Raw genomic sequence first — 19,615 nt, 5'->3', positions numbered from 1 at the left:
TGGTTACATGCTTCATTAACAAAACGGAAGAGTAAAGAGTAAACTATTCTCACTGTCAAAGTTACAAAAAACAGAGAGAGAGTAATCCATCCAAGCATCATAGAGGATGCAAGTTGCAACAGTACATTACAAAAGACTGTACATTGCAGCTGGTTGACTTAAGAAATATACATACATCTCACTGCACAATAAACAATAGCAAAGAGAAAATGAAACAGAAGCAATATATTAAAGTACAGAAGCTTTCTTGCACTTATATCGCTGTGCAAAATAAATGAAAGCAAGGAAGTTCAGAGAGCTGAGGCCTGCTACGAGCCAGAAGAAGCGGTCAAGATGGCCTTCATTAAGGTTATCAGGGATCCACCCCATCTGTTCCCCTCGCGTCGTGAAATATGACACTAGGGTCAGTATGAACGAGCTTAGATAACTTCCGAGAGACACGGTGACGAGGGCAAAAGCAGAGCACATGCTTCTCATGGAATCAGGAGACTGGTTGTAGAAGAACTCGGCTTGCCCGATGGACGTGAACACCTCACCAACACCGATCAGCAGATACTGAGGAGCTTGCCAAAGAATGCTCATGGGAACAGGCACCTTCTCATGGATCAGATCCTCTGATCTCGCGTTCTCTAGACGCTTAATCTCGACTAATGCTGCAACTGCCACAGCGATGGTCGACACAAATAGACCGATCCCCATGCGCTGAAGTTCCGAGAGGCCCCTCTCCTTACCGGTCAATTTCCTGGCTAGCGGCACAATGAACCTCTCGTAGATAGGGACCCAAACAACAATGCTGATCACGTCCAAGGATGAGAGGGTGGCTGGCGGGATTTTAAAAGATCCAACTTTGTTGTTGAGGACCATTCCTTGTTCTATGAACATGGATGAATTTTGAGCACACACAGTGAAGAACACGATGCCTGTTGCCCAGATTGGAAACATCCTGATCAGTATTTTGAGCTCTTCAATCTGTGTGACAGTACAAAGCCTCCAAGGATTATGACAACCGTCATGTTCACTCAACAAAATGACTGCAGATTTGTCAAGGAAACTGTAGAGGAAAGATAATGCATTAGGTCAAGGGGTGCATGCAAGTCTTTGCACAGTACTCATTTCTGGTGGTAGGTTTACCTGTCGTGGTTCTGAAAAAAAGTTGTTGTGTCCAGGAAGAAGTCCCAAGACACAAGCTTGCAGGCATCTCAATGTCAGACCATAAAGGTGGTATACTTTGCAAATCTATGTCAAATTTGTTACATTGTAATACTTATTATCTTTTATTTTCTTGAACTAAAACATATGTTTTTCCCCCTCTCAAAATAGAAATCTGAACTACACTATCTGATTGGTTGTTTCCTTATTAATTGCTAGAAGCGAACATCTTGGATAGCAAACGGTCATCAAGAATAGCCAAGAAAAGTACCTGAATTCCCTGCTGTGCTCCAGCTTGCGACTCCCCTCGATCGCTGACGTCTTACCATGGCACTCATAGAGAAGAGAACTATCAACTGGCAAATCAACATTTCGTTTGCGAATGGCTGCAACAACTACCTGACATGCTCTGGTAAACGGACTTCCTCCAGGTATCTGAAATCTATATATCTCCGAGCCTAGAAAAAAGCTTCCAATCGCCAAGGCAATGAAGAAAGTAGGGATTCCGAATCCAATACTATATCCACAATTTTCTTGTACCCAAATAAGAACCGTGCCAGAGATCAATGAACCAATGTTTATGGAGAAATAAAACCAGTTGAAGAAAGCGCCTTTCCTTGTTCTCTCAACTGGATCGGTATCATCAAATTGATCAGCACCAAAGGATGAAACACATGGCTTGATACCTCCAGCCCCTAAAGCAATCATGTACAGTCCAATAAAGTATATCAGATACTGTGGTAAGGCTGGTTGTGGACAAAAAGATCCAATACATTGAGGGGGCTGGAGAGAAGGAACTGATGCTGAAAGTGTCAATGCTGCCATCCCCTTCAATTAAAATGCACATAGAGTAGTCATTAGCACAATATATCAGCCCAAACAAGCACAATATATCAGCACAAACAAGCGCGTAAGTGGGACATTAGATTCATAGCTGGGAAAAGTAGGTTTACAAATACGTATGCATGTCTGAACTCATTACTATGCATACAATCATAACCTTAGTCATGAGATAAGCTTTATATGACTACATCGACACTGTCTATAGCTAACCTCTCACCCATGAAGAAATACCAAATAGCAGCATAGCACCATGACATGATTTTATCCAACAAGCACCATGACATAATTATTAGGAACCTAGTTCATTAAGAGATCAACATATCCAAACTACTCCCTCCTTTTCACAAAGAATGGCACGCACGCATTTGAAGGTCGAACTTTGACCAACAATTAGACCAATCATATGTACTCCCTCCGGTCCATAATAAGTGTCTTGGAGTTAGTAAAAGACACTTATTATGGATCGTACTGAGTAAATTATATGTTATAAATTTTATACTGTTCGAAACGTTTTTAAATACGAATCCAATGATATAACTTTTGTAGCATGTAACCCCCATATCCTTAGTAAAATTGTTGGTCAAAGTAAAACCTCGAAATGTGTGCGCGTCATTCTTTGTGGAAAGTAGGGAGTAATACACAACCGATCCAAGTAAACCAATGAGAAAAGAGGAAACTATCTAATGTTCCTCCCGGTATGAATTTCAGAAGTACATTTGTATTTGGTTAGTTGCAACTTACCAAAAAGTAAATTGTTGAGAAAACAGCAATAGTCTGGTACTTTCCCCAGTATGAATCTGCTAAGGTTGCTCCAATAAGTGGTGTGAGGTAACAAGTTCCTTGCCAGGTTGTGAAGTTTCTAGCTGCAGAGACATTGCCTTGATGTAGTCTTGTTGAAAGGTAAGTAACCAAACTCTTTGAGATCCCATAGTAAGCCAAACGTTCACACACTTCAGTTCCTATCATGTAATAAATAAATAAATAAATATCAATTGAATTCAACATTTGATATTTGATATAATCAATAGGGAGTGGAATAATCAATATATGTAAGTAGAAAAGCATATGTTTCTGATGTTTAGGGCATAAAAGACTTTCATGTACCATGGACTTTAAACTGAAGAGAGTTTTAATTCAATCAATTGCAAGTTAAACTTTCATAAAGACAAAAGGATATTTTTCTTCTTCTTTTCTTTCTTTTATTTTCCTTTCTTTGAGCCCTTTTTGGGTCTCTTTGCTGTTGCCTTGTTTGTACTGGCGCTTCTTGCGCTTTCTTGGCATGTTCGAGAAAAAAAAGACAAAAGGATCCTTATGGACTGCCCCTTTTCGAAGTCGGTTCTCCATGAGGTCTTCTCCAAGGCGAATGCCCTTTGCTGCCTCCCGTGCCCCTCTGAGTCCCTAGAGACTTGGCTTGCGGCTGGCGCCCGGAGGCTCAGGGGTAAAGTAAAGGCTGCACGTTCACTCCTCACTCTCTCCCTTTGGCGCCTTTGGAAGCTTCGGAACGGTTGCATCTTTGAAGGCGCTAGGCCGGTGGTGTCTCGCCTTGTCGAGGACATCCTTGTGGACGCTGATCTGTGGCATGCCGCTGGTGCACGCGCACTAAATCACCTCCCCTCCATGCGCGGCCTCTGGATTTAGGCCCTCCCCCCCTCCCTGTATAGTGGCTTTGCCTTTTTTTCCCGTTCTCTCTTTTTTCTTGTTTTGAGCCCGTTGGGTCTCACCTTTTGTTGCCTTTGTTTGTACTCGCGCTTCTTGCGCTTCCTTCTTAATGAAAATGACACGCCACTCGGCGTGTTCGAGAAAAAAAAAGACAAAAGGATACAACCAATCTAAATGGTCTTCATCCCTAAAGAGAAAAAACTGGCTACACTGTTTCTTAATGAAGAGTTATGGATGAATTATTACCGAGAATCAATGAGCATGCTCTCCAATTGCCTGTATTATGCTTTAAAATAGGGTGACCCCTGAAATCAACTGAGCCATCGCCTGTGTATTCATCAAAATTCTGCAATTGATTGAATTAAAACTCTTTTCAGTTAATGATTAATCTACAAATGGTTTGACAACTGGGAGATTTCTAACATCATCAAAATTGGGGCAAAAAAGAGGCATGCAAACTGTTGAATGAAACAAAAAAACATAAATCCACAGAACAGTGACAAAAAAAATTAAGGATTTCATCACAGCATAATTCTCTCTTTAATATATTTTCTGGCAGAGTATCTCCTACAGATTTCTTTCAAAAACATAATAATGGATTCCATAGTCAAACGATCTAGGATAGATCACAACATTTAATTGCAGAAAATATGATTCAAAATTCTCATATTGAACACTTATGTAAGGCAAACAATGTAAGATAGCTGATCTTCTCAGAATCAATATAACATGATGCACTTGAAGCCTTCAGCGCAGCATGAACATAAACAAGAAAGGTGAAAACATTGTGGCTTCAGAATAATTGTAGATTCACGAGACATGCAAATAAGAACATCCCACATGCTTGAAATTTAGGAGGGTGTACATATGCACAAGGTGTATATTCTCAAGAAAAAAATGAATACTGAAAAAAAATCTGAGATATCCAGGACAAAGAGTTACACATCTAGAAAATTTCAGTGATGGAGCTAATTTTCAACTTCATAATGTTATGTTTACCTTCATTTTACTCTATAATACTACAGCTGTAGTTCAGAATAGCAATAGAATACATTTTCTGTAAATGTAAATTAGTACACGTTTCAAATATGGATGCATACATGGGCGGAGCCACCGCCCGGCTACCCTGGGCAATTGCCCGGGCTCACCTGCTGATCCCCCATCAGAATAACTAAACATGGTGATTAAAATTGACAGAGTTTTGTGGGCAAATTTTAGTTCAGAAGAAGGACATGAGCTTTGCCCAGGCTCCATTGATAGGCTGGCTCCGCCACTGGATGCATATAAACTCAAATATTGGCATGTTCTACTTTTATTACGTAGTCACCTGGAATAGCTCAATGACAACTACTTTGTTGTTTTCCTTTCATGGGTAAGTTGATCGAAAGAGACAATAATGCAGAATAGAACTATGAGTCGACGATGCTCCAGTCATTTACATTTCAGTCAAACATCTGTAACCCTGTCAACTTCACGTGTTCCAATCAAACCATCAAAGAACGTACCAGTCAAATTAACCATCAGACTTCTCAACTCTCAAGCAACACAACTCATCGAAGTTCACCCCAACAAGCAAATCTAGTTTCAGGAGAACCCGATTTGTTTACCTCTTAAGTACTTCTACAAGTCAATCGATCTGCAGTGCTCAGAACAGTTGCGTGTTCCAATATAATACAGTACATTCAATACTCCCTCCGTCTCATATCAAGTGACTCAAATTTATCCAAATATTGATGTATATATGCCTAAAAAGCGTCTAGATACATGTAATATAAAGTCACTTAATATGGGACATAGTGAGTTGCGGTAATATCTCCCGGCAAAACAAAAAATACAGGGTCGGGATTTAGGCGTCTTCCTGTGGGCCTCGTCTGTCAGACAGTCACCCCTAACCCCGCAAAATATCCCCTTGAAGTACTTTCGTCGCTGAGACCATTTTGCTTTGAGCAAACAATCAAAGAAGTGCACGCCAATCCACTCGAGCTGTACGATAACCCAAGAATACAAGAACTGGGGAATCGAGGTATATTATTTTATATTCCTTTTTCTCGCGATTGCAGCCAATTAAAGCATTACTGAATATACAACTAACGCAAGAAACTAGCAGGAGATTAGAGAACCAGCAACCCTACGGATTGTTGAATGGAACAAAGAAGCAGAGCCAACAGAAATTTCATGGAGGGAGGATGAGAAGACGGGAGTACCTCCGGCTGCGTCGCGCGCACCAGCAGGATCTGCTGCTCCTCCAGGGACGACCCCATGAATGCGGCGTTGGAACCTCCGAGCGCTGTCCCCACTTTGAAGGGACTTGCGATTCCCTTTTTGTTTGGAGACAAGTGCAACTGCTATTGGAGGAAGAGCGACGACGAAACAAGCTTATCTGCTGCAGCTGCCTCCGGCACGGCAGGGGATTCGGTCGCCATTTTTATTGGTGATATTGCATCCGTGACCTTCTAAACTTCTGTAATTGCAACTTTTCAACAGAGGTGACTTCGTGCAACTTTTTTAAGTTTCTTTTTTCTCGCGGCTTAAAAACCTTTTTTCTCGAAACAATCCGCAGTTTTTCGAGGACTTAGATGCGATTATTTTCCCTTATCTGCTTGCGAGGAAGCCACGCGTCGCGGAAGGCGACGGCGGACGGCCGGTCGCCACGAAGCGGAAAGCGACTGGATCTGGTGGCTGGTGCCAAGGAAGAGCGGGGCAGCGATGTCTACCGGCAGGTCAGTCCTTCCTTTTGTTGCGCCCATGTTTTTACATTTTTGTTCGGCTCCGCGCGCGAATCAGACAACTGCTGTTGCATCATCCGAAGCAGAAAATGATTCAGTTCAGGAGTCATTTTCATGAACAAATCAGTCCGGTTGCATTTGAAGAAGGAACCTAATTCGGGCACCAAGTTTGGCCCTATTTGCAGTCTTGCAGATGAGCCCTACCACTGTACAGTTTCAGATTCTTCCGTCAAATCAGTACAATTTCTTCGCACCATTTGCCATACCTAAGGTCCGAATTCAGTATGAGTAGGATGCCTTAAGCTCAAACTCACTCAAAACATTTACAGGTAGTTTTGTGCCAAACACATACTGGCAAGTTGCCAAGTTGCAACGGAATAATCCATTAATAAAATCTAACCGGCAAATTCAGACACTTATGTCTTTTTCCCAAATAAAAACGCACTTTAGAACAAATGTAGGGCCTCACATATGGTATCTAAACTCTTGAAAGTTGTTTTTTATTATAATGGCAAATGTCAACGACACTCATGAAGCCTTCTTACATTTGTACCTCATAGCATTGAATACAAAGATAAACAGATTTAGCAAACTCAGCCCAGCCAGCATCAGGTAGAATCTATCCAAATGCCCTTCATTCAAGTTATCAGGTATCCACCCTGGGCTGCCTCCTTTAGCTGTGAACACCGGCACAAGAGAGAGGATAAATGAACTAAGGTAATTTCCAGCCGAGATGTTAGCAAGTGAGAATGCCATACATAAGCTTCTCATGGCATCTGGTGATTCATCATAGAAAAATTCAGTCAATCCTATGTTAGAGAACACCTCGGCTACACCTAGCAGGAAGTACTGTGGTCCTTGCCACATGATGCTCATTGGAACAGCTTCCTTGAGGTGCACCAAGCCTTCTGCCTGTGCAATTTGCAACCGATTATTCTCTACCAATGCTGCTGACACCATTGAGGACATGGAGAAAAATAAACCAATCCCTATTCGTTGCAGTGACGTAATGCCATTCGGTCTGCCAGTGAATTTTCTTAATACTGGAACAAGGACTCTTTCATAAACTGGAACCAGCATAATGACAGTAATAGTATCTATAGATTGGAAGGATGCAGCTGGTATTTCAAAAGAGCCGATGTGTTTGTCCATTACCATCCCTTGCTCTACAAATGTTGAAAACATGTGTTCCTGAACTGCAGCGAATAGTACCATTGCTGACCAAATCGGGAACATCCTGATCAGAATCTTTAACTCCTCCACCTGAGTGACAGTACAAATCTTCCATGTATTACTTGGGCCAGGAGATTCACAGTCTGATAATGTCACAATTGCAGCTTTATCAAAGAACCTAAATGCGAAAGAAAATGTTACTACCTCACGAATTATAGAGTTATACTTGGTCAGACACTTTAGTTCCCCTGAATACTGCAACAGAAGGGAAAATGATTTGATATTTTGTACTCCCTCCGTCCAACAAAAGATGTCTCAAGTTTGTCAAAATTTGGATGTATCTAGACATGACTTAGTGTATAAAATGCATGCAAATTTAGTCAAAGTTGAGACATCCTTTGTTGGACGGAGGAAGTACAAATTTTGGCACTTGCTTTTGAACCACCATATAATTTTTATTAATATTTCCCTTTGTAATTCAAATATAAGTTCAGATAACAGATTCTTAGAAAATCAACTAATCAACTATACTTGAATGGAAATGCAAGGAAAAAAACGAATGCATAGCTTATAGCTTTAGAGTTGAAATCTCAGCATAGAGTATTACTCAAGTCCGGTTGTATGTTCCAATTTCCGGCTGCCTTCGATTGCTGAACCCTGCCCCAGAAACTCATAAAGAGCTGAGGAATCACATGGCAAGACTTTATCGAAGTTCCGAGTAGCTGCAACAACAACCTGGCAAATTCTTGCAAGGGGACTTCCTCCAGGTTTCTGAAATCTGTACACAATGGATCCCAAGAAAAAAATACCGATACCTATAGTCACAAATAGTGTAGAAATGGTAAAACCCCAGAGCCAACCTTCATGTTCTTGGACCCACACAATTACAGTCCCTGCGATCAATGAACCAGTATTGATCGCAAAATAGTGCCAGTTGAAGAAAGAGCTCTTTTTTATTTTCTCCACTTCATCAGTGTCGTCAAATTGATCGGCTCCAAAAGATGTAACACAAGGGCTCTGTGCACCATACCCTAACCCAACCATGTACAACCCAACAAAGAATATGATGTACTGAGAAGAGATTGGATCTGCCCAAACACTCCAAGCTTGAGGACCAATAGAAATTAATGGAAGTGCTGCTGATAGAAGCAATATCATCATTCCCTAGATCAACAGAATGGAAAAACCAAAGTAAACAAACATGTGAAGGAAACTGAGCTCAAGTGTTGACTGTTAATTGCACATACAAGAAGAAGAAAAAAGGTGAAGAAATATCTTTGATCTCTTATTCTCTTTTTGGTTAGGACTGTAGGTTGGTTGCTGTTATCTTAGGCCTTTTAGTTTTTATAGCTGCTCTTTTCTTTTCTTTTGTTGGCACCACCTTTGTTACTATGCTTTTTCAGGAGCTGTAGCATTGCTCAATTTTTTATGTCCCTCTAATAGTACGAAATAATGTGCATTTAGAAGCATGCTCGGGGAAAAGTTGTGTTGAATTCACAAATCATATTTATAAGATGTGCCGACACATACATTCATTTGAACACATCATTCTAGAAACCGGTGGCACCCGCATTGTTCATCCTTTGGAACATCAAGATATCATGTACTAAAAATGAAATTTTCACTCTTTCAGTGTAACTAGGATCTCCTTTGACAGTGCTTGCTTCAAAAAATAAGAGAAGGGGAGAAAGAGAGTGGTACTTTTTCTAGTTATTTAAATTTTAATAGGCATGAGTTATCTGTAGCACTTACAATAATGAGAATCGTGCACGAGATCAGAGCAGTCCGGTACTTTCCCAGGTATGAATCAGCAATGAATGCTCCAATCAGAGGCGCGAGGTAGCTAGTACCTTGCCAAGTTGCAACATCTCTTGCAGCAGCCAAATTTGTTTCTTGTAGGATTTTGGTGAGATAACTGACTAGATTTTTTCCAATTGAAGAATAGGCCAGGTAACAGCAGAATGAACAGACTGCAACAAGGTAGTTTGTTATCTGTTGGATCTTGCATTGAATACAGAATGAAATATCATCTTCAAAATTAAATGTGTACAGGTATTTAACCATCCAGGTCTCAATAGAAGGTTAATTATACAGCAGCATTTTGCAATACTAACCTATGGTTAAGGAGGAGGCCTTCCAGCTCCCTGTATGTTTTCTGGAAGCAGGATGCCCACTGACACAAACAGATCCATCACCTGTATATTCTGCGGTATTCTGCATTTCACGTAAAGCAAAAGTAACCATAATGATAGTTTCCACCATCTGATTTTGCAAATACGATTCAGTAGAGAAATGTTCATTAAAGAAATCATAATGGCTAATTACTATGAACAGAGGGGTGGTTCGTAATAGCTAAATACTAGTATTATAGTTACACGCTGGAAATAATTCGTCTAAAAATGGATGTGCTTATGAACTAACGGGCAAAGGTTGAGTACATGTGCAGAAATGAACACGCATAAAAATTGCACAGGCAAGAGAGAGGGAGACAGAAACCTCTTGCGAGGAGTTGTTTCCTTCCAGCAGAGGGCTCTTGTCAAAGTGGTCCATGGAGTTCATGACTTTGTTCTCTTGCAACCTGAAGAAACGAGGTTGATGTCCTGAGAAAGCAAGAGGAGGAACGAAGAAGATGGCATGACAAAAAGGTGGAGCTGCAGGTTGGATGTCTCACTCACAATGATGCTGCTTCACAGCACCCAAAATTAGCAATTAAAAAACAGTGGCCCCAACAACAGGCAAATCGGGTGAGATGCTCTTTCCAACTGCTTTTGATCTCACAATCGAGTATACACAAATATGTTAATATGCTACAGACCACGAGACATACAAAATATGAGGAAAATAAGGACAGCAAAAGAAAAAACAGCATCGATTATCAGACATATAGAGTACACTTGGTACACAACAGGTATCAATAACTCTGCAGCTCAGATTTGGCAGGTGTGCCAAGTGCCAACTGACTCCTCCGGTTGGTTCTCAAATCTCAACCTCCTACCCAAACCAAACCTTCCCCCGCATCAAAGAGGAAGCGCATACAAATATAATCGGAGACGAACTGCATGTGGTAATTTGGCGGGTTACTCACTTGCGAGAGCGCAGCGCCTGAGCTTGATTTGAGCGGAGATCCCGAGACCGGAGAGCGCGACTGCAGGAAGAGGAAGCAGGGCGAGGAGGGAGATGCACCACGCAGCCGCAGGGGACGGTGCACCACCTGGCAGCTAGGTGGACGCAGGCGCAGCGCCTGAGCTTGATTTGAGTAGCAGACTTGGAGTGCAGACTTTAGAAAGGCCTCTCTCTGCCTGTGAAACCGGTGGAGCTGACAGTTAAAAGAATGCATGATGCCGTGCGTTTTATTTTCTTTCTTGTGTTTCAGTTTCTTTTCTACCGGCTTTTCCAACATACTCCTCCGGTCCCATAATAATTTTTATCGAAATCTTACATAGACACTTTTTAGGAATAGATATATCCATTTTTGATAAATTTGAGACAAGAATTATGGAACGGATTGAGTATATTAAATGTCACGTAACTCCAATCGTTGCGATTCTGATGTTATTTACCGTAATTTTTGGAAGAAAAAAATCACATTGTATCACCACTCTAGGGACGGTTAAACATAGCAAGCCTTCGACTTAACCGAGCCTCAAATTTGAATTTTCAGTACAATCAAAATATGTTCATTTTGACCAAGGTTTCAGGATAATATTTAATGACTTGTTAACTTCAAGTTCCATGCTTACCATCTCAATTCGATTATTTCGTTGCCTACTTAACACTGACTTGTGAGCCCAGACAGTCACACACGCATCCGCTCAGGGCGGTGCACCACCTGGCAGAAAAAGATTCTCAATTATGTAATAGACTTGGTGTGCTAACATGAAAAGGCCGATGTGCTTGTGAAACCGATGGAGCTGACAGCTAAGAATGCATGGTGATTCTCAATTATGTAATAGACTTGGTGTGCTAACATGAAAAGGCCGATGTGCTTGTGAAACCGATGGAGCTGAAAGCTAAGAATGCATGGTGACGTGAAAAGTTTTGCCCTTTTTGTGTTTCGGTTACTTTCTTCTATAAGGTTCTTGTTGACATCATAGATGATAGAGTAAACATCACGAAACCCCAATCATTGCGATCCCAACATCAGTTTACATATTTACCGTAACTTTCTGAAGAAGTTTCACATACCCACCACTCTAGGACCTGGTTGTACCTAATAGCCCAAATCTTTGGCTTGCTTGCTCTTAACCACATTTCTGACTGCGTAGACCCACAAGTCAGTACCGATCGGGCAAATAAAGCATCAAAATGCTCAAATTTCAAATTTTGGCCTAGAAATCCAAAATAATGTATAAATTCTAGAAATGCTCTTATAATACAATTAATATTTTGGTTCATTTTGAACACCAATGGCTTATTAATTTCATACTTATCATCTGGATTTTTACTAAATCGATCATGACTAACCCTATTTTGCGATCGTTCAACTTTGCAATCGCAATCTCCCTTCCTGAGGCTAACGACCTCTTAAGCTTCAAGCACCAGATTACAATACCTTGAATGGTCCCCGCTGGCCTGCTCCAGTAGAGCAATGTGCAAAATTTGAAATTGAAGTTCAATTCCATTTCGGAGGAATTAAAAACAAAAATATGCAATTAAATAGTGTTTAGCAGTGAAGAATCTCTATTCATCAGAAAGCTAAAGTCAATTGAGTTTGGACTTGTAATTCTATGCATGTATAGAACATCACTTTAGCTATTTTTAGAGATTTGTTTGAAATTTTAAAAATAATATTTATGGAGTTTTTATCATAAAGGGAGTTCGAAGCACCATCCATGTAGAGATGATTCAACTGTGAACATTGTTTCGTTCCGGTAACTGAATGGGGCCTTTGCCCTTTTCTCTCCAAGTAAATATAATTGAGAAAAGTTGAGGCGACATGCATGGTCGGTTCAAGCTACAAATAGCATTAAAAAAGTCATTTGATTCCTTGCTTATTGGCAAGGGGCAAGCCATTTCGAAAGAATTAAGAACAAAAATATGCAATTAAATAGTGTTAAGCAGTGAAGAATCTCTATTCATCAGAAGAAGAAAAAATCTGATGCTAAAGCCAATTGAGTTTGGAGTTGTAATTCTATGCATGTATAGAACATCACTTTAGCTATTTTTAGAGATTTGTTTGAAATTTTAAAAATAATATTTATGGAGTTTTTATCATAAAGGGAGTTCGAAGCACCATCCATGTAGAGATGATTCAACTGTGAACATTGTTTCGTTCCGGTAACTGAATGGGGCCTTTGCCCTTTTCTCTCCAAGTAAATATAATTGAGAAAAGTTGAGGCGACATGCATGGTCGGTTCAAGCTACAAATAGCATTAAAAAAGTCATTTGATTCCTTGCTTATTGGCAAGGGGCAAGCCATTTCGAAAGAATTAAGAACAAAAATATGCAATTAAATAGTGTTAAGCAGTGAAGAATCTCTATTCATCAGAAGAAGAAAAAATCTGATGCTAAAGCCAATTGAGTTTGGAGTTGTAATTCTATGCATGTATAGAACATCACTTTAGCTATTTTTAGAGGTTTTTTAAAAACTTTTAAAATAATATTTATGGAGCTTTTATCATAAAGGGAGTTTGAAGCACCATCCATCATCCATGTAGAGATGATTCAACTGTGAAAAGTTGAGGCGACATGCATGGTCGGTTGAAGCTACACATAGCATAAAAAAAAGTCCTCTGATTCCTTGCTTATTGGCAAGGGGCAAGCCATACATAAAAGATCAGGAAAGATATCAGCATGATCCCAACTGGGGAAGGCAGATGTGCAGCTGGTGCATGCCAATGTCAATGTTCATTCGAGGTAGTAGTAACTGGCCGAACCGGAAAACTGCTCTATTAGGACCTTCCCCAGTTTCAAACACGGAATAATTCTATTCGGTTGCTGTCTAGTAGCCGCGTCCCTTCCTGCCTCTGACTCCATCGACAATATCGAGAACCTCGTAATTTGTCAACACGTACACCCTTTGAAGTGTTCTTTCTTTTCACAAAGAACGACCGAAATTTCCTGCGGGCGATTGCTGGTTTCGTGCGTGTTATGGCATCCTTGATTACGTAATGCTTTTCGCTGTGTTGCAGTAAGGCATGCAATTAGTAGCAGAAGAGTGGGAATACGGATTTGGATTTATTTTTTTTCCTATGCCGTGGTCCGTAATGTATGGAGGTCAGCATATACGAATCTCAAGTTCTTCCAAATTTTACATATGCTAGCCAGCACGATCCAAAGCGGATTTTGTTTTTCTTCCTGCGTGACAATTTTTGTTTTAGTACTTTCCATATCGATAATTTTGGTGCTTTCTGTACTTCCTCTTTCTATTCCTACATATCGATAATTTTGTTACTTTCCAGTACTTCTCAGTATTTCTCTGTACTTTCTCTTCCTCTTCCTACATATCGATAATTTGGTACTTACTCTTTCTGCATATCGATAATTTTGTTACTTTTCAGTACTTCTCAGTACTTTTGTTTTAGTACTATTTCTCCACCGTTGGATCTATTAGGTTGGACGGCTCTTAAAATCGCCAACCATCGTAAAACTTGCATCATTCGGTAGGTGCAGCCAAGAAAGGAAAATGCTGCGACGAGCAGTTGCACACGAGGCAGAGCTTTCCCGTTTTGCTCCTTTTGGCTTCACGTCTGCCGGCTCTGTACCAGCGGACCGGACGGACCTGACCCGCTGCTATAGTGCTCGAGGCAAACGTGCACCTAGGCGGTGCAAGTGTGTGCAACGTTTTTGAGCGAGCGATGCTACGTGCAGGCTGCAGCACTGGTAGATTTTTTTAATTTTTTTTACGGGGAAGCTCTGGAAGAAATTACAAGCAAGGTTAAGGGCTCAAAAAAAGAAAAGAAAAGAACTAGCCCAAATCTGTTTAGAGTTTTGGACGGCTGGGTGGCTGGGTACTCTGGTTTGGCACTTTGGAGTGCATCACAGTGCACCCATAATGTCATGCCCGAAGGCGCGAGCCGGTGGGCGCGGTAGGAAAGGGTGGAGCACGGAACGGAAACCACTCCCTGCCCTGCTTTCCTTGGACGGCAAGCCCGTGGGCCGACACGCGCGGGATGCCCGCCGCGTTCCGCAGCAAGGGAGGCTCGACTGGCGACGGCGGTTTCCGCCTGGCCCCCGGGAAGAAAAAAACCTGTGGTGCGGACGGCAGTCGGCAGGACGTACGGTGCTGGCCGGACGCGGTCGGTCCTTGCCACCCAGCTGCTTCTGCGTGCGACGTGACTCGAACGCCACCAACGACCCCTTCGCTTCGATCGTACGCCCGTTTTGATGGTAAAAATGAAGGGACTGCCGCTCGGTTTTAGGCATCCTGCCGGGGCCGGCGCGTGCGATGCCGCGCGATATTTCCTTGGCTAGAACCTGCGTATGTCTCGATCGCGCGCTGTGAACCTTGTTTTGCCAATGGTTTTGGTTCAGCAGGAAAGTGCATTCCTCCTCCCTCCCTCCCAGGCTTTCGGTTGCCTTCCTTTCCCTGCTGCTCCTTTGCGTATTCAACCCACAAGACGAATAGTACTACTACTCCAAGTAGTACATGGACCTTTGGACCAGGCCCGACTCGCCCTTTCCTCTCTTTGACCTTTCCATTGATGAGAACGCATACGTACGCGCCACCGCACGGTCTTCGATCCTTTGTCCCCTGCCCAAGAATTCCCTTTCCATCGATGGCTAGCTAGCAGCACTACTACCAAATTTACACGTACCCCGCGTCGGCCGCGCATATATATACCCGGGCCGCTGCCTCCGCCACAACACACACCAAAATCGAACTAGTAGCACATTGCGTCTGCTTCGAGTTGGATCGCTTAGCTAAAAGCTCTTTTCCTTTTTCCTGATCCGGTTGAGCAGGTCCTTCGATCCCGTCGTTCGGCTAGCTAGCTGCAGCCATGGTGCTCTCCAAGGCCGTCTCCGACACCGACATGTCTGTGCACTCCACGTTCGCCTCCCGCTACGTCCGCTCGTCTCTCCCAAGGCATGTGCACCGTAGCCTTGTTCTTCCTCGATCCTCATGGCCTGTTCTGTTCTTGAACGACTAGTAACTGAACTGACCGGTGGGTATAATTTTTTTTGATTGGTGCGCGCACGCAGGTACCGCATGCCGGAGAACTCGATCCCGAAGGAGGCGGCGTACCAGATCATCAACGACGAGCTGATGCTGGACGGCAACCCGCGGCTGAACCTGGCGTCGTTCGTCACCACGTGGATGGAGCCCGAGTGTGACAAGCTCATCATGGCCTCCATCAACAAGAACTACGTCGACATGGACGAGTACCCCGTCACCACCGAGCTCCAGGTAATATATACACAAATTTAACCCCTCTGCTGCTTCCAACGATACAGCTGAACCGTGTTGACAAAATTGCGTGTTCTGACTCTTTCTGTCGTGTTAACACTTGATTTTGCGTGCGGCATTGCAGAACCGGTGCGTGAACATGATCGCGCACCTCTTCCACGCGCCGCTGGGCGAGTCCGAGACGGCCGTGGGCGTCGGCACGGTGGGGTCGTCGGAGGCCATCATGCTGGCGGGGCTCGCCTTCAAGAGGAGGTGGCAGAACAAGCGCAAGGCCGAGGGCAAGCCGTTTGACAAGCCCAACATCATCACCGGCGCCAACGTCCAAGTAAGCGAAACGAACTGGAATTGACTCAATTGAGGAACGGGCATTCTCTTGATGCTCTATGTGACGACTGACTGACTATTACGTACGTGTAGGTTTGCTGGGAGAAGTTTGCTAGGTACTTCGAGGTGGAGCTGAAGGAGGTGAAGCTGCGGGAGGGGTACTACGTGATGGACCCGGACCAGGCGGTGGAGATGGTCGACGAGAACACCATCTGCGTCGCCGCCATCCTGGGCTCCACGCTCAACGGCGAGTTCGAGGACGTCAAGCGCATCAACGACCTGCTCGACAAGAAGAACAAGGAGACAGGGTGCGTAATCAAAGCTTGGGAATTAACCACTCTGTTCTGCTGGTTCGCCAAAAACAGAGCAATGCACAGCTCTAACATTTTTTTCCTGCAGCTGGGACACGCCGATCCACGTGGATGCGGCGAGCGGCGGGTTCATCGCGCCGTTCCTGTACCCGGAGCTGGAGTGGGACTTCCGTCTGCCGTGGGTGAAGAGCATCAACGTGAGCGGCCACAAGTACGGGCTCGTCTACGCCGGCATCGGCTGGTGCATCTGGCGCAACGCGGAGGACCTGCCGGACGAGCTCATCTTCCACATCAACTACCTCGGCGCCGACCAGCCCACCTTCACCCTCAACTTCTCCAAAGGCTCCAGCCAAGTCATCGCGCAGTACTACCAGCTCATCCGCCACGGCTTCGAGGTAATGAATCAAAACATCAACCGGTCAGGAGATTTGATTTGTCTGGTGAGCTGACACGGAATTAACGGATTTGGCAATGCAGGGGTACAGGAACATCATGGAGAACTGCCAGGAGAACGCCATGGTGCTCAAGGAAGGCCTGGAGAAGACGGGGCGGTTCAACATCGTGTCCAAGGACGAGGGCGTGCCGCTGGTGGCCTTCTCGCTCAAGGACCACAGCCGGCACGACGAGTTCGAGATCTCGGACATGCTGCGCCGCTTCGGCTGGATCGTGCCGGCGTACACCATGCCGGCCGACGCGCAGCACGTCACGGTGCTCCGCGTCGTCATCAGGGAGGAGTTCAGCCGCACGCTCGCCGAGCGCCTCGTCCTCGACATCGACAAGGTCATGTACCAGCTCGACGCGCTCCCGTCCAACAAGCTCACGCCCCCTGCCGCCGCCGCCGCGGCCCTGCTGCCTGCGGCGACGCTCGTCGAGAAGGACGTCGTGGTGGAGAACGGGGTCGCCAAGAAGTCGGAGCTCGAGATGCAGAAGTCGGTGACGGAGGCCTTGAAGAAGCTTGCGCTTGCCAACAAGACCAACGGCGTCTGCTAGTGCCACTGTGCTAGCAGAAGCAGTGACAACCAAGAGTGTCTCCTATAAACGCATCACTGCCATGGTGCGAGCTGCCGATATATTTTTGTCTTGCTAATTCGAGCGAAAGTCATGATTAATAGGTCGATTTAGGCAGAGTTTATCACTAAAGGTTAAGTTTTGCTCTGGCACTGCAGTACTACTACTGCACTCATAGTCATACTGCGACTATTTAGTTCATGTTCTAGTGCTTCTACCGATTTTTGATTGGTCATTGGCCTAAAAATACTGAATGCAATTAGTCATTACTATCTCTTAGTTCTAGCATCGTGCCTCCTGTTTCATTGCAAAACAACCTGTTTCAATGGACTATCCGATCATAGAAGCAAAGTAACTTAACACAGAAAACCGCAATGAACTTAGCAGTTACCACGGTCAAATCTTGCATACCAACCATCAAGATCAGAGTAATCACGGACCTCGAATCTTTGTTTATACGTAATTTACCAATGAAGAAAAAATAAAAGATGGCAAGAACTGAAGAAGACAATTGCGGAAAGTTGAGAGTTTCTGGACTATCAAAAGGCATGCAAATTACAAAGAATTACTTTCGTGATTAGCAACAACCGAGAAAACTACAAGAATCTCATAACATATTTGATTATTACTACAAGCAAGACATAACAAAGGGTGTGACTATTCCTCGATCGTCTAATTTTTAAATAAAAATCTTAAATCTTAGTTGGCATACCAAAAGTCGTTGGATTAAAATATGAGAGCCATCCTCACTCTCCCATCTCGCACATACTATCGTTGTATTAAGATCTGATGGTCAAATATATCGACTGATATCCAACTAAAAATTAGGAGACCTCTCAATATGGGAACCGCATAATAAAATATCAGAATGTTCTTCGTTCAACCAATACGCAAGAAAATTACAATATCGATCGTCGAAACGTTCCTGATTAACCCAACATCCAGAGCTCCCATTAAGATATACTCCACTACTGAATTCCCCACGACCAACAAAGGGTAGATGAAAGAACAACAAAAGGCAAGATACTGGAATCTACATCCGGTAAGCCTGCAGCGGCATCATGTCGACTTGTCCTTCGCAGCTTCGCAAGAAACGTCCTTGGATGCCGCAGCGCCCGCATGGTTCCTGACGTCCCCGGGCGCCCTAGGGAAGAGCTCGAGGCACCTCCTACCTGTCTCAACCTCCGAGACGCCCGCCTCGGACGGCGGAGGCATGTAGACTCCCGGCGCGGGGCCGCCGCTCCCTTGCTGCCTGACATCCCCGCTCGCCAGAGGGAACAGCAGGAGGCAACCCGGAGTCAGCTCGCCCGCACAAGCTGGGGCCAGCAGCTGCAGCTGCAACTGCAACTGGTCAGGCAGCACCACGCCGCCGTCCACCTCCTTGCTCCGCATCGCCTTCTGGCTGGAGCCCGAGGAGCTCGGCACTGACGACGACATCGTCAACGTACCCCTTGCTAGCTGCTAGTTTCTTCGCCTGGCGCGCCGATCGTTTCTTGCGGGATCAAGTTAATGCGATCGCGATAAGCTGAAGGTTGCTGCGGGTCGAGGAGCGCAGCCTTATATGGACGGACGGCTATCTCCCAGTTCGCATCCGAGCGGGAGTAGGACTCGAAGCGAGAGAGGGCACGGTTTGCCGCAAGGAAAGCCAGCCCGGTCCCGTGCAGGACACGAACTACGCGAACGGCTTTTTTTTCTTTTTTCTTTTGAGGGGAACTACGCGAACGGTTGGGTAGGCCTGCAACCTGCAAGTGGTGGCGGGTCGGCCCACTGGCCCTATAAATTGTCTCTCGTTTCGGCCCGAACTTGTGACCCATCAAGTTTTTTTTGTGCGGGGAATTTGGCCCATCAAATTGGAGGGGTCAACCAAGGATACCTCTTGGACCCCGACCCTCGTCTCTTTCTCGCCGACCTCGCTTCTGCCTCCACCTCGCCGGCGCCGCCGGCCGCTCCTTCGCCGGCAGGGGCCTTTGGCGCTGTTCTTCCGCGCGGGCAGGGGGTGTCGCCGGTGGAGGAGGGAGGGGTGGTGCGGTGCGGGAGCAGCGCCCGAAGGACGTGGAGGCAGAGCGGCAGAGGCA

General features: G+C 44.5%; 3 protein-coding genes and 1 long non-coding RNA gene across 8 annotated transcripts; 2 read left to right on the top strand and 2 right to left on the bottom strand.

Annotated features, from left to right (window-relative positions):
* Positions 1-32: 32 nt before the first annotated feature.
* On the bottom strand, positions 33-6,058 carry LOC100833117 (protein NRT1/ PTR FAMILY 8.3). Its single transcript, XM_003558364.4, has 5 exons — positions 5,856-6,058; positions 3,898-3,997; positions 2,734-2,951; positions 1,421-1,977; positions 33-1,051 (listed from the first exon to the last, which is right to left on the bottom strand). Exons 1-5 carry the CDS (start codon positions 5,910-5,912, stop codon positions 229-231), a joined length of 1,755 nt encoding a protein of 584 aa, XP_003558412.1. The 5' UTR covers positions 5,913-6,058; the 3' UTR covers positions 33-228.
* A 40-nt stretch (positions 6,059-6,098) lies between these two features.
* Positions 6,099-10,994, top strand: LOC112269757. Its single transcript, XR_002961724.1, has 2 exons — positions 6,099-6,371; positions 9,997-10,994. It is a non-coding gene; the product is annotated as an uncharacterized LOC112269757 (long non-coding RNA).
* On the bottom strand, positions 6,850-10,902 carry LOC100832806 (protein NRT1/ PTR FAMILY 8.3). 5 transcript variants are annotated; one of them, XM_010230611.3, is made up of 7 exons: positions 10,636-10,902; positions 10,226-10,323; positions 10,047-10,128; positions 9,665-9,764; positions 9,303-9,520; positions 8,158-8,714; positions 6,850-7,728 (listed from the first exon to the last, which is right to left on the bottom strand). In XM_010230611.3, the coding sequence occupies exons 1-7, from the start codon at positions 10,885-10,887 to the stop codon at positions 6,906-6,908; spliced, it is 2,130 nt and encodes a 709-aa protein (XP_010228913.2). In that variant the 5' UTR covers positions 10,888-10,902; the 3' UTR covers positions 6,850-6,905. The 5 variants fall into 5 exon arrangements, with proteins under 5 accessions (XP_010228913.2, XP_010228914.1, XP_003558411.1 ...); XM_010230612.3 differs by having other exon boundaries at positions 10,226-10,312; positions 10,636-10,770; XM_003558363.4 differs by lacking the exon at positions 10,226-10,323 and having other exon boundaries at positions 10,636-10,773.
* Positions 10,995-15,343: 4,349 nt separating the features above from the next.
* LOC100832185 (glutamate decarboxylase 1) lies at positions 15,344-17,814 on the top strand. Its single transcript, XM_003558361.3, has 6 exons — positions 15,344-15,576; positions 15,693-15,897; positions 16,022-16,222; positions 16,315-16,529; positions 16,621-16,927; positions 17,010-17,814. Exons 1-6 carry the CDS (start codon positions 15,491-15,493, stop codon positions 17,520-17,522), a joined length of 1,527 nt encoding a protein of 508 aa, XP_003558409.1. The 5' UTR covers positions 15,344-15,490; the 3' UTR covers positions 17,523-17,814.
* Positions 17,815-19,615: the final 1,801 nt, after the last annotated feature.

Source organism: Brachypodium distachyon, chromosome 1, assembly GCF_000005505.3.
Source record: "Brachypodium distachyon strain Bd21 chromosome 1, Brachypodium_distachyon_v3.0, whole genome shotgun sequence".
NCBI classification, from domain to species: Eukaryota; Viridiplantae; Streptophyta; class Magnoliopsida; order Poales; family Poaceae; genus Brachypodium; species Brachypodium distachyon.
The sequence above is the reverse complement of the archived record's forward strand: the minus strand, read 5'-3'. Positions and strand labels throughout refer to the sequence as shown.